The sequence below is a fragment of the Oncorhynchus gorbuscha genome, linkage group LG03 (genome assembly GCF_021184085.1).
Source record: "Oncorhynchus gorbuscha isolate QuinsamMale2020 ecotype Even-year linkage group LG03, OgorEven_v1.0, whole genome shotgun sequence".
NCBI lineage: Eukaryota > Metazoa > Chordata > Actinopteri > Salmoniformes > Salmonidae > Oncorhynchus > Oncorhynchus gorbuscha.
The window spans coordinates 67,268,035-67,282,525 of record NC_060175.1 but is presented as its reverse complement, the minus strand read 5'-3'; the positions used below and the strand labels follow the sequence as shown (position 1 = coordinate 67,282,525).

General features: G+C 41.5%; 2 protein-coding genes across 2 annotated transcripts; one reads left to right on the top strand and one right to left on the bottom strand.

Annotated features, from left to right (window-relative positions):
* Positions 1–1,604: 1,604 nt before the first annotated feature.
* Positions 1,605–8,508, bottom strand: LOC124031749 (charged multivesicular body protein 4c-like). The gene is made up of 5 exons (XM_046343373.1): positions 8,210–8,508; positions 3,342–3,519; positions 3,125–3,239; positions 2,884–3,010; positions 1,605–2,676 (listed from the first exon to the last, which is right to left on the bottom strand). Exons 1-5 carry the CDS (start codon positions 8,391–8,393, stop codon positions 2,612–2,614), a joined length of 669 nt encoding a protein of 222 aa, XP_046199329.1. The 5' UTR covers positions 8,394–8,508; the 3' UTR covers positions 1,605–2,611.
* A 1,265-nt stretch (positions 8,509–9,773) lies between these two features.
* On the top strand, positions 9,774–14,245 carry LOC124031748 (vesicle-associated membrane protein-associated protein B-like). Its single transcript, XM_046343372.1, has 6 exons — positions 9,774–10,041; positions 11,268–11,420; positions 11,576–11,679; positions 12,006–12,086; positions 12,339–12,515; positions 12,740–14,245. Exons 1-6 carry the CDS (start codon positions 9,954–9,956, stop codon positions 12,902–12,904), a joined length of 768 nt encoding a protein of 255 aa, XP_046199328.1. The 5' UTR covers positions 9,774–9,953; the 3' UTR covers positions 12,905–14,245.
* Positions 14,246–14,491: the final 246 nt, after the last annotated feature.

Here is a 14,491-nt window from a genome sequence, read left to right as displayed (position 1 = left end):
AATTTACATACAGTACCAGCCAAATGTACCTACTTTTTCCAGGATTTTTCAAATAGGGTTATCTTCTGTACACCATCCCTACCTTGTCACAACATAACAGATTTGTCTCAAACACATTAAGAAGTAAATTCCACAAATTAACTTTTAACAAGGCACACCTGGAACCTCATGAACCTGCTTGAGAGAATGCCAAGAGTTTGCAAAGCTGTTATCAAGGCAAAGGGTGGCTACTTTGAAGAATCTCAAATATAAAATGTATTTTGACACTTGGTTACTACATGATTCCATATGGTGTTATTTTATAGTTGGCCTTCTATTATTCTACAATGTAGAAAATAGTAAAACATAAAAACCCTTAAACGTAGGTGTCCAAACCTTTGACTGGTACTGTAAGTATTCCGTACTTTGTTGAAGTCTTCTTGGGTATGGCATACCTGTATTTGGGGAGTTTCTCCCATTCTTTTCTGCAGATCCTCTTAAGCTCTGTCAGGTTGGATGGGGAGCATAGCTGCACAGCTATTTTCAGGTCTCTCCAGAGATGTTTGATCAGGTTCAAGTCTGGACTCTGGCTGGGCCACTCAAGTACATTCAGAGACTTGTCCCTAAGCCACTCCTGCGTTGTCCTGTTGGAAGGTGAACCTTTGTCCCAGTCTGAGGTCCTGAGCTCTCTGGAGCAGGTTTTCATCAAGGATCTCTCTGTACTTTCCATTCATATTTCCTCGATCCTGACTAGTCTCCCAGTCCCTGTCACTGAAAAACATATCCACGGCATGATGCTGCCACCACCACGCTTCACCGTAGGGATGGTTCCAGGTTCCCTCCAGACGTGACTATTGGCATTCAGGAGTTCAACCTTGGTTTCATCAGACCAGAAAATCCAGTCTCAGAGCTCTACAGACAATTCCTTCAACCTCATGGCTTAGTTTTTGCTCTGACATGGACTGTCAACTGTTGGACCTTTTTATATAGAGCTGTGTGCCTTTTTAAATCATGTCCAATCAATTTAATTTACTACAGGAGGACTCTAATCAAGATGTAGAAACATCTCAAGGATGATCAATGGAAACAGGATGCACCGGAGCTCAATTTTGAGTCTCATAGCAGTGTCTAAATTCTTATGTAAGTAAGGTATTGTTTAAAAAAAATACTTTTGGAAAACAATTCTAAAAACCTGCTTTCACTATTTCATTATGGGGTATTGTGTGTAGACAGAGATTTGTTTCATAAATTAAAGCTGTAACATAAAATGTGGAAAAAGTCAAGGGGTCTGAATACTTTCCGAATGCACTGTACATTTCTACCACAATAACCTCGTACCCCTGCATGTTGACTCGGTACTGGTTCACTGTGTATATAGCCAAGATGTTTTTCTATGTTAAAAATCTGCATTGTTGTGAAGGGCCCATAAGCATTTCATACTACACCTGTTGTTTGCAAAGCATGTGACAAATACAATATGATTGGACTCAAGACTAAAATTACAGCAACATCAGACACATTGCAAAACATTAAACTAAAACATCTTAATGATTTAAAAGTAATAAAAAAAATGCTTTTCTACTTTGAATTCACTGATCCCTAAGCAAGAAAAACCTCACCCACAATAAAATAATCCAAAACTTTAATGATTTTCCAAATAATGTTCTCATCTGGATAAATAAACCATAGGAATGCAAACATGCTTATCCTTGTCTTTTTCCTATGTATTTTTTGTTTTGTTTTAATACATTGCTTAAAAAATTAACTAATCCTCAAATCCAAAATGTTGATACTATATCTACCTTCTAATCTATTCATTACAAAGCATCATTTTATTTTTTGCTGCAGTTAATATTGTGGACTTTTTTTCAACATAAAATAAACTTTTTCCAGAAAAAAGACAACAGAACAGGGTGGAGTTTCTCTTTCTCTAAAGCTGTGGGGTGTATTAAGATTTGCCTCATTGCATGCTTAGCACATGAAAACCCGTGCCAGCAACAATATAAACAATTTAGATATTTCCTTCAAATCACAAGTGTCACATGGTGAGGATGCTTTGGAGTTGGAATAGTCCAAATGTAGTAAAACAAAAATTTCAGAATAACAATCCTGAAAATAGACCATTCTAAACGTTACCATGAGCGCATGCTCATAAGTCTTCCTATTTTGGTAGAAATTAAACAAAAAGGTAAGTACTAATAAAAACATCTAGACCACACCCACTACGCCACACGATAAATATGTTTAAGTCGGAAAAATAGACATTGCAACTCCCATGTATTAAAATGTAAATTTGTCAGTGATGTTCATAACATCCCACAGACAAAGGCAAGAGAACAGTTAAGTGATATTACAATAACTGCCCAAATGCAAGAGCGGGTGTTGATTATGCTAAACTTATTCTGAGAATTTTGATTCAAACATCCTGTTTATAGCTTTTATACAGGTTTTCTTACTTCATCTTTTCATGCAAGGCCATGGTACCCTTTCTCTAGTTTTGGGCGGGAAACAGAACCTACAGCATTGGCCGTTGTAGTAATAGTTTTAGGTGGTTGGTTCTCCTCGGACACAAAACAACCATATTCAATAAGTCCTTTCTTTCCCTCTACAGCAGGTGGTGTCAGTAATGCAACTACATGGCCTCCATCGCCCAGCGCTGTAAGTCATCCATGTCAGCATCGTCTTCATCCTCCTTGGCTAAAATTTAAAAAAAGAAAACATATTCAGATAGTGAATTACTTGAGTAAATGTGGTAAATAAATGTTTTATAGTAATAAAGTGGTAACTAATTGATCTATTGTAATTTATTTCCTGTTCTGTTGGGACAGTAACCGTGGCATACAATGTTCCCATGAAGGATTTGCTTGTTTTATTGCATATTATTGTATATTCCAAAAGACTCACCTGGTCTGGAGGGTAATGAAGTAGAAGGCACATTGGGTAGATGGGCATCTTCTGTCCCGCCGATCTCCAGCAAGTTTTTGTCCAATTCCTCTTGTTCCAGCTCATCCAATTCTGCCAGGAGTTCATCCTATGGTGCAAGACGATAAGAACATCCCAGTCTCTGTGATATCTGGTCAACTATTGAACCAACAGCACTGATAAGACAAATAAAGAACAATGTGCAATGAACATTGTCACCTACCTCATCAAACTCCTCTCCAAAGCCTACAGGTTTTGAGATGGCATCTGAGATCTCTTGCGCCAGCTCCTGCTGCTCAGTGATGTCTTGCATCAAGTCATCTACTTTGTCTATGTCCCTAACACAACCAGACAGGGGAACGGAGAGATTTGAATAAATACAAGAGCTGTATGACTGCACCTGACCAAAGCTAATAAACAAGTAGTGTGCCCTTGCTTACATGTTTTCATGGGCAGCCTTCATTGCCTTGGCGGCAAAGCCCATGTTTTTGAGCACTTCAGTATTGGTATTGGCATTTTCCAGCGCCTCCCTCTGGAACTCGATGGTGGACAATGTGCCATCGATCTGGGTAAGCTGGTTCTCGTACCGCTTCTTCCTTTTCAAGGCCTGCAGGGCCGCTGTGTGTAGTGAAATGGGAATTGAAGTGATTAGTGGGTTCGATTCCCGGAACCATGGACAGCGTTTCTGAATCCCCAGGACTATCATGTGAGTAAATACATAACCTCTAACTACACTGAACAAAAATATTAAATGCAACATGTAAAGTGTTGGTCCCATGTTCTATGAGCTGAAATAAAAGATCCCCAGAAATTTAGAAAATGCAAAAACAGCTCTCTCAAATGTTGTGCACAAATTTGTTTACATCCCTCTTAGTGAGCATATCTCATTTGACAAGATAATCCATCCACCTGACAGGTATGGCATATAAAGAAGCTGATTAAACAGCATGATCCTCACACAGGTGCACCTTGTGTTGGGAAAAAAAATGGCACTAAAATGTGCAGTTTTGTCACAATGACACAGATGTCTCAAGTTGAGGGAGTGTGCAATTGGCATGCTGACCACAGGAATGTCCATCAGAGCTGTTGCCAGAGAATTTAAATGTTAATTTCTCTACCATAAGCCATCTTCTACATTCAACCGGCCTCACAACCGCAGACCACGTGTATGGTGTGTCGGCAAGCGGTTTGATGATGTCAATGTTGTGAACAGAGTGCCCCATGGTGGCGGTGGGGTTATGGTATGGGCAGGCTTAAGCTACGTACAACAAATACAATGGCAATTTAATGCACAGAGATACTGTGACAAGATCCTGAGGCCCACTGTCGCGCCATTCATCCACCGCCATCACCTCATGTTCCAGTCTGATAATGCATGCCCCCATGTCACAAGGATCTATACAAAATTCCTGGAAGTTGAAAATGTCCCAGTTCTTCCATGGCCTGCATACTCAGCAGACATGTCACCCATTGAGCACGTTTAGGATGCTCTGGGTCGATGTGTATGACAGCGTGTTTAAGTTCCCACCAGTATCCATCAACTTCGCACAGCCTTTGAAAACGAGTGGAACAACATTCAACAGGCGACAATCAACAGCCTGATCAACTCTATGCAAAGGAGATGTGTCTCGCTACATGAGGCAAATGGTGGTCACACACCAGATACTGACTGGTTTTCTGATCCTTTTTATGGTATGTGACCAACAGCTGCATAGTCACGTGAAATCCATAGATTAGTGCCTCTTGTTTATTTTGACTGATTTCCTTATGAACTGTAACACAGTTAAAATCTTTGAAATTGCTATATGTTGCATTTATATATTTGACCATTATATTATGTCATATCTTTGTTGAAGTCATTCATAGACGCCAACTGCATTTAGTGCCTATTAAAGATAGTATATTCTGGCTGGGAGAACGCTGAAACGCATCGCTTGCGGTACGGTTTTGGAAACAATTTTTTAAAAATACTGTAAATCGCAACGGTGTTAAAACCTGTTAAATTCGCCTCGAAACAGAACATTTAAGGTCCTTGGACTATAAGGACTAACATCAGGCTCCTTTAGTCCGTTATTGGGCTACGCTAGCCTCTCATGAACACTACTCAATACTTGGGCGTATTCCTCTGCTCAGGCGTTGCTGACGCCTGCCAGATGTTACAACACCTGGATAGGTATTTTATGCATCAGCTAACCTCATCCAATATTAGGGCACTCTGCCAGTCGATAACACACTCAATGACGTCGCACGCAACCACTGGTTAAGGCATGCAACGTCTGAACAGGGGAACGCAACCAATGACAGGAGTCACTTGGAGCCTCTCTGTTGGCACTCAGTATTAGGTTACTATCCTGGAAGGACATTGACCTCATCCCATCAGTAGAGGAAGCCTGGTTGTTCTTTTAAAAAGTAATTTCCTCACCATCTTAAATAAGCATGCACCTTTCAAAAAATGTAGAACTAAGAACAGATACAGCCCTTGGTTCACTCCAGACCTGACTGCCCTTGACAAGCACAAAAACATCCTGTGGCATACTGCACTAGCATCGAATAGTCCCCGCGATATGAAACTTTTCAGTGAAGTCCGGAACCAATACACAGTCAGTTAGGAAAGCAAAGGCTAGCTTTTTCAAACAGACATGTGCATCCTGTAGCTCTAACTCAAATGTTTTGGGACACTAAAGTCCATGGAGAATAAAAGCACCTCATCCCAGCTGCCCACTGCAGAGGTTAGGAAACACTTACCCCCAATAAATCCACGACAAACGAGAATTTCAATAAGCATTTCTCTACGGCTGGCCATGCTCTACTCCTGGCTACCGCAACCCCGGCCAACAGCTCCCGCACCCCCCGCAGCTACTTGACCAAGCCGCCCCAGCTTCTCCTTCACCCAAATAGCTTCTGTTCTGAAAGAACTGCAAAACCTGGACCCGTACAAATCAGCTGGGCTAGACAATCTGGACCCTCTCTAAAATGATCCCCCGCCATTGTTGCAACCCCTATTACTAGTCTGTTCAACCTCTCTTTCGTATCGTCCGAGATTTCTAAAGATTGGAAAGCTGCCGCGGTCATCCCCCTCTTCAAAGGGTGTGACACTAGACCCAAACTGTTACAGACCTATATCCATCTCGCCCTGCCTTTCTAAAGTTAGCCAAGTTAACAAACAGATCTCTGACCATTTAGAATCCCACCGTACCTTCTCCGCTGTGCAGTCCGGTTTCCGAGCTGGTCACGGGTGCACCTCAGCCACGCTCAAGGTACTAAACGATATCATAACCGCCATCGATAAAAGACAGTACTGTGCAGCCGTCTTCATCGACCTGGCCAAGGCTTTCGACTCTGTCAATCACCATTTTCTTATTGGCAGAGTCAACAGCCTTGGTTTCTCAAATGACTGCCTCAGTGTGTCAAATCGGAGGGCCTGTTGTCCGGACCTCTGGCATGCTATGGGGGGTACCACAGGGTTCAATTCTCGGGCTGACTTTTCTCTGTGTGAGAGTAATATTTTATATACACACACATACATACATACATACATACACGTTGCTCTTGCTGCGGGTGATTCCTTGATCCACCTCTACGCAGACTACACCATTCTGTATACATCTGGCCCTTCTTTGGACACTGTTAACAAACCTCCAAACGAGCTTAAATGCCATACAACACTCCTTCCGTGGCCTCCAACTGCTCTTAAATGCTAGTAAAACTAAATGCATGCTCTTCAACCGCTCGCCTGACTAGCATCACTACTCTAGACGGTTCTGACAGAATATGTGGGCAACTACAAATACCTACCTGTCTGGCTAGACTAAACTCTCCTTCCAGACTCATATTAAGCAACTTAAATATAGAATCGGCTTCCTATTTTGCAACAAAGCCTCCTTCACTCACGCTGCCAAACATGCCCTCATAAAACTGACTATCCTACCGATCCTCAACTTCAGCGATGTCATTTACAAAATAGCCTCCAACACTCTACTCAGCAAACTGGATGCAGTCTATCACAGTGCAATCCGTTTTGTCACCAAAGCCCCATATACCACCCACCACTGCTACCTGTATGCTCTCGTCGGTTGGCCCTCGCTACATATTCGTCACCAAACCCACTGGCTCCAGGTCATCTATAAGTCTTTGCTAGGTAAAGCTCTGTCTTATCTCAGTTCCCTGGTCACCATAGCAACACCCACCCATAGCACGCGCTCCAGCAGGTATATCTCACTTGTCACCCCCAAAGCCAACACCTCATTTGGCCACCTTTCCTTACAGTTCTCTGCTGCCAATGACTGGAACAAATTACAAAAATTGCTGAAGTTGGAGACATATCTCTCTCACTAACTTTAAGCATCAGCTATGTGAGCAGCTTACCAATCGCTGTACACAGCCCATCTGTAAATAGCCCACCCAACTACCTACCTCATCCCCATATTGTTTTTATTTACTTTTTTTTGCACACAAGTATGTCTACTTGCATATCTATCATTCCAGTGTTAATTTGCTAAATTGTAATTACCTCGCTACTATGGCCTATTTATTGCCTTCTCTTTACTCCATTTGCACACACTGTATATAGATTTTTATATTGTGTTATTGACCTTACGCTTGTTTATTCCATGTGTAACTCTGTGTTGTTGTTTGTGTCGCACTGCTTTGCTTTATCTTGGCCAGGTCGCAGTTGTAAATGAGAACTTGTTCTCACCTGGCCTATCTGGTTAAATAAAGGTGAAATAAAAATCACTACAGGCCGTGTAACTTTGTTTAGTCATAAAATAAAGGTGAAAAAATAAATTAATAAGCAGTAACTTAGTCCCTATGAGTCTAGTGTCTCAATTTTAACTGCAACGTTTGTATTTTTGTTTGTATTTAAATGTTATGCACTTTGAGATTATTCAGTATAATGAAAAGCGCTTTACAAATGTAATACATTTTTAAGTTGATACTGTGTCAATGGAAGGGTGGCCCCTTCCCTTCTCTTGACAAACAGGCAAATTCATGACTCACACAAAAATCCCCTGACTTGTTGATGGTGTAGACAGAGTTTTGATAGCGGTCACTAACACAGAACGCACCTATACACGGGGATAATGTAATTTAGCTGTTCTAACACAGTTGTGGAAACAAGATAGGTTGCCAGGCTCGTCCTGACATTCAGTGACAGCCGTGGCCGCTCGGAAAGTTAGCTGCTTTAACTAGTTAGCCAGCTAGTTGCTGACGTTAACATACAGGCGAACTTTAAGTAGCTAGCTTCATTAGCTAGCCAAGTTAGACAACCATAGTGCATATGTATATGTTATGTTAGTTGGCGACTCACCTCGTTTGTTTTTTGTGCCATTTTTCTTTGCAGTTATGAGTTCCTGGTCAATCTTTTTCTCTAGAAAGTCCTGTTTCTTCGCTAACATCTGCTCTGTGTCTCGGAGTTTCTGAATCGCATCTTGTGGACTCGGCCCTTTCCCTCCTTTCCCCCCACCGCCGAACAGCTTCCCAAACACGGACATTCTGGGATCTAAACTATATGGAAATAATGTCCTTTTAAAACGTTTCAGACTAACTACAGTCTATGGTGTCACTCTTCTCGCCGATTGTTTTTCCTACTTCCTGGTTAAGGCTGTATGACGTAATATTATTCCATAGTGGGTGGTAATTCCATGGGGCTCCACCTGCTGGATAAGAAATGTAATAATATTTTTTTTGTCAATTAACAGACGCTCCTATCCAGAGCAATTTACAGGAGTAAGTAGGGTTAAGTGCCCTGATCAAGATTTTTCACCTAGTCGGCTCAAGGATTCAAACCTGCAACCACTTGGTTACTGGCCCCACGCTCTTAACCTCTAGGCTACCTGCCGCCCTTATAATAATAATAATATATACATTTTATATTGGGCTTTTCACAGTTGTGTAAAGTAGTTAAGTATAACTTAAAAGTATTTGTACTTACGTAGTTTTTTGGGGGTATCTGTACTTTACTAATTATATTTGTGACAACGTTTACTCCACTGTATTCCTAAAGAAAATAATGTACAAATTACTACTTTTACATGACAGCCAAAAGGACTCGTTACATTTTGAATGATTAGTAGGACGGGAAATGTGTGTAATTCACGCACTGGTCATCCCTACTGCCTCTGATCTGGTGGACTGACTAAATAAAAATGCATCGTGTCCTCTGGTTTGCTTAATATAAGACATTTAAAATTATGTATACTTTTACTTTTGATACTTAAGCATATTTAAAACCAAATACTTTAAAACTTTTACTCAATTAAGTATTTTACTGTGTTACCTTTTTTTTAAAGGAATCTTTTATTTTACTCAAGTATGAAAATTGGGTACTTTTCCCCACCACTGGCTTTTCATTACAAGTAGATTCTCTCCAAGTCGCTTGTGTTGTTCTGATAGGCCGTTCGGAAAAGTAGTGTATTGAGCGGAGGGAGCACTGATGGTGTATCTGATAGATGGGCCATGGAGCAGTCACAGGAGGCTGCTGAGGGGAGGACGGCTCATAATAATGGCCGGAACGGAGTGAATGGCATCACTCCTCCCCAATTAAGGTGCCACCAACCCCCTGTGTTTGAGCTCTTCATCGGGCACATCGTCGTACGAGACGTTCACAGCTCCTCCTTTGTAGGTAGGCTGGATCGTTCACTACCAGAAGTGAAGCACCCTCCTATTACCTGTGCGGCCCTTGGGGCAAAATCAGTTTGACACCCCTGTTCTAAATTAAATTGACTTTACATTCTCAAATAGTTGCCATATCAGAGCAGAGGCTGTTCGGTTTGCTCTTTCATTTGTCCAGGTCATTTAAAAATAACCCTGCAAAAATGTAACAACTCATAGAAAAGATCTTCCCTGACATTCCACAGACCTGCCCTATCCCATGACGTCACACGGAGCCCTTCCTTCCTGCTCTCTGCTTGCTAGCTTAGCTTCAGCTGTTGTTTGCAGTCCAAGTTTTCTTATTTTTATCCTCAGCTATCCCTTACAGAGGTCAGGTCGTATTCAGGAACATTTACAATAGCCATAATAGAAACAGCTGCGACATATAGTCCAGGTAATTTATGTCAGAAAGGCTTACGAACGTCTGTGACATGGCCAGACAAGAACAAGTCCTCCAGCTTGAGCCACCACACGAACTGAAATTTAGAGGTAAGACTAGGGCAGGGCCTGATAGTTTGGTCTGCAAATATTTGACCATCGTTCCTAGATAATGTATTAACAATAGTGTTAACTTAATTGTGAAAAGATGGGTCTGCACACGGTGTATCATACTTCCTATTTGTTTTTTAGAGTGGTGACAAGTGAAGCGCCATTGCATACCGACGTCTTCTACCTACCGATGCTAAACAGGCTAACGCCTAGCTGTCATTTTCTAGTTTAGCCTGTAACGAGAAAGCAGGCCCGGGTCATTTCCTTAATTAATATCAGTTGCATGCTATTCAGTTACTATCATAATTACGATCTCCCTGGTTTGTGAGTCGGCTGTTGCCAGCATAAATAAATACTTATTTCAATAGCTACTAATGAAAAAATATCTAACGTTGGTAGCAAACTAGAGACTTTCTATACGGTCAGGACTACACTAGGGAAATTTCCATAAAAAGAAAAAACTACCCGAATGGATACAGAGAATAGTGTTTTTCAATCCGTTCCTGGGGCTAACCCTAAACGTGGGCTTTTTTGTTTCAGCCCAGCACACAACAACAATCCCTTTGCCTCGATAAATTGAATCGGGATTCCCTAAGAACACGTCACTTCGATACAGCTAGGACCGGAAGTGACTCTTCGTAGCAGGATTGAGCGCATTTTCGCTGAGACTAACCATTTTCCTAACCTTAGTCATCCTAATTTGTTCCGTTAATTAGCCTAACCTGCTGCGTACATTCCCCTAACCGGTTACGAAAAAGTCACTTCCAGTGGTAGGCTCTTTCAAAGTGGCGTGTTTTTTGGGGAATCTCGAGTTGAATCAGGTATGTTATGGATGGGCTGAAACACAAATGTGCACCCCGTAGGGGGAGCCCCAGGAATTGATTGAGAAATACTGCTGTAGAAAAAGGTGACTGTTGACAATTGTTAGGCACGGATCAGTGAGTCCAAGCAGAATGGTAAGATCCGGAGGTGGACCGTTTTACCTCTTCTAATGGAATTATTGAACAGGGACTATATTGATGATTGGTTTTGAGAATTATATCAATAGTCATAACAAAATAGATAACTAATGATATAAGTCTAAAGATAACAAAAAATATGTGGGGTCATCTCAATAAAATGGTCCTCCCCCAACTTTTTTTGGGGGAAAAAATAAGATCGCTGTAATAAGATGAGTCAGATAGCTAGCATTGATATCTATTGTCTGTTCTCTCTGTCTTTTCAAGGTCCATTTACAGATGTTGTCACGGCCACCCTGAAGCTAGGCAACCCAACGGATAGAAATGTCTGTTTCAAAGTCAAGACGACCGCGCCCCGTCGATACTGTGTCCGTCCAAACAGTGGCATCATCGACGCAGGCACCTCAATCAATGTGTCTGGTTGGTGTCTTTTTGGTTGATTGCACATTTTATTGTAACTGACAAATCTCAAATAGAGGAACTAAAAGTATGTTGAGCTGGTCAAAGTAAGGTAACACGTTGTGCTGTTGCTGAGAGGTTGCTCAGTGGCATTTATCTGTCTGCTTTTTTCACAGTTATGCTGCAGCCTTTCGACTATGATCCCAATGAAAAGAGCAAACACAAATTCATGGTGCAGTCCGTGCTTGCTCCGTATGACATGACTGACATGGAAGGGGTGGTAAGTGTCCAAATGGAATGTGATTTATCTGGATGTCACTAATTATGATCTGATGATCACAGTAAGTCCATTCAAGCTGCAGTTCTAGTTCAGAGGGACTGGTACTTACTGTCTCAATCCTCTACTTATTTAGGTGTTGCAAGTGGGACAAATGTGCTGTCAAGATATGCTTTGTCTTATGAGTGTCATAAGAGTCCCACGCTGGGTGTGGTCATCTTGGTGTTGCCTTGTGATTCAGTTTTCTGTCAGCCCTCCCCTCTTCTTCTTCTCTCTCTCATTCTTTCTCTCTCTCATTCTTTCTCTCATTCTATCCTTCCCACCGACAGTGGAAAGAGGCAAAGCCAGAGGAGCTGATGGACTCCAAGTTGAGATGTGCATTTGAGCTGCCACTAGAGAATGACAAAATTGTAAGTCACTATATCTTGTCATATCACTACATCCAACTGCATGTATTTTTCTTAATATTCCTTCCCTCATATATTTCATTTTAGTGTAAGATGCGTTCAGAGCACCTTCATTCCATTCACAAACAGTTCCTGAATGATTGTCATCTCCATTGCATCTCTGAAGCAGCCATTGCCCTTTTTTTTGTATGTTGTCTTCCTCATCCCCATTGTTATTCATCTGCATAGTTCTGTCTCCTCCACTCCTCCCCACAGCATGCCAGTGAAAGCAACACAAATGTGTCCTCCGCCCCCGTAAAGCCAGAGCTCTCCTCACTCCCTAAGTCGGCCAGCTCCTCCCTGGATGACGGGGAGGTGAAGAAGATCACGGAGGAGTGCAAGAGGCTGCAGATGGAGGTCCAGAGGTTACGGGAAGAGAACAAACAGATTAGGGTGAGTCTCTAATGGCTCTAGGACCCACAACAGTCAGATCTGTTCCACACAATACATTTATCTGCACCATCTGTGACAATGCAGACTTACTTAACAGGCCTCACCTTTCGTTTCTTATTTGTGATGGGTAATTGACTGATTTGAGATCAGTAACGGCTGTTTCACTGTTATTGCCAAAAAAAAAAACAAAAAAAAACAGCTGTTCTATATTCAACTTTACCAAGGAGGACGATGGTCTGCGGAAGAGGAAAGTCACCTCCATGGTGTCCTCCCCCCACTCCTCTTCCTCCCAGGCCATGACGAAGGAGGAGGGCCTAAGTACCCGTGTTCTGGCGCTCTGCGTGCTGTTCTTCGTCATCGGAGTCATCATCGGGAAATTGGTCCTGTAGACAGCCAGTGGCAGCGTGCTCGGAGGACCGAACAAAACAACGGGATATATACTTTTTGTTGTTGTTGCGTAATGCAACATCACAAGTTTATTTGAGTAGTGACATTTAACATAAAGCGAAGGTAATCAAGAGTCGTCTTGCCTTTTTAAAATCACTCTATTCTCCGTCCTTCCACTCCTACTCGCACAGATACAGTACAAATTATTGTGTGGGGGAAGTGGCAACGTTGTGATCTATAAGTAGCAATGTGTTCCGGTAAGGCCAAGGCTTTTCCAACTGCAGGATTAACGTGACAGTTCTGATGTTGTGTGAATGTTTTACTCATTGCTTTTTCTAAGGGAAGGACACTATCTTTTGAGTCGAGAGGCTACCTGTGAGTTTTAGCAAGAATGGGTAATTATGTAAATCCAGTCATCCAAAATTATTCCTTTTATAAAACATAAAATGGATTTAGGAGGTAACTAAAAATGAAATGTTAACCATTGTTTTGTCCCAAAGAGACCCCTTTCCAATACAGTAGGTTGCTTTTTATTTCCAACAGTCAAACTTGTAATTGGTTTTCAATATATCACAGAAGATGTACTGTCTCACCGTGCTGCAGTGAATTAGTTCTATGCACACTTGTTTAGTGATTGAGGTGAAAGTACAGAATGACCGACTTGTCCTTTTGGTCGAAGGCCTGGGATGTGAGTGATCTTCAGAAAGAACAACAATGATGCAGCTTTTCCAGATGACAGCAAATGGCTTAACCTTAGGAAGTGATCCAAGTCCTGTATCTGATTGCAGCTGAGTAAGAGAAATATGCAACATCCATTTTTGACAAAGTACACTAAAATATAACAATGGGTTTGGACTCATGACGCTGTATATAGTTTGATAGTACTTTATGTTCTTGTGCTTTGCTTCAGTTCTTTTTTGAGTATCATGTAAAGACATTGTTTTGTAATTATATTTGTACGCACTGTATTCAAATCAAGTTCTCATATAGTGTCTACAAATAGCATGGAAATTACCTCAATAGTTTTCTTTCTTCCTGTGTCTTAAACACAGCAGCAAATATGACTGTCTTCTCAAAAGGGACCATCTCGGAACTAGCTATCGGTTGGGGTGTTTTCTCTCTTGGCTTGGTTTCTGTCTTGGCTGTCTAAAGAATCAACCGTCCTGTTTGTATTTAAAATCACTTTTTTTTGTAGCTTGGGGGGCTTGGATTGTGGACGGCTGGATGGAGAATTGAGCTGTGAACACTATATTAAAAACTGCTTTGGCGCTTCAGACCATCACATGTAACCACAATAATGGGTACAGTTTTGTATGTACATTAAATAAACAAAATATAACAGATTGTGTAGCATCATAGTAATGAATTAAATGCATAAACCCAAAACATGTTTTTTGGTGGAAAGTTAATTTGCTTCAGTCTTATTCATGATGCAAGGACAACCAAGCAGAGGTGTAAAGTGCAGCCTTTGGGACTTTGGAATGGCCCCAGTCAGTATTTTGCATTATTGTTGGGACAGATTTTGTGTTAGTGTGTGGCATGCCTGTGTCCACACAGTCTTTCATGCATGCCCTATTTAGTTGATCTAA

Bases quoted from the DNA above. Each gene is read 5' to 3' on its own strand.
- LOC124031749 (XM_046343373.1), bottom strand. From the start codon at position 8,393: ATGTCCGTGTTTGGGAAGCTGTTCGGCGGTGGGGGGAAAGGAGGGAAA. The intron at 3,520-8,209 runs GTGAGTCGCCAA...CACTACACACAG, and splicing joins TGGCACAAAAAACAAACGAG to CGGCCCTGCAGGCCTTGAAA. The intron at 3,011-3,124 runs GTAGGTGACAAT...CTTGCACCATAG, and splicing joins TTGGAGAGGAGTTTGATGAG to GATGAACTCCTGGCAGAATT.
- LOC124031748 (XM_046343372.1), top strand. From the start codon at position 9,954: ATGTCAGAAAGGCTTACGAACGTCTGTGACATGGCCAGACAAGAACAA. The intron at 11,421-11,575 runs GTTGGTGTCTTT...CTTTTTTCACAG, and splicing joins CACCTCAATCAATGTGTCTG to TTATGCTGCAGCCTTTCGAC. The intron at 12,516-12,739 runs GTGAGTCTCTAA...AACTTTACCAAG, and splicing joins AAGAGAACAAACAGATTAGG to GAGGACGATGGTCTGCGGAA.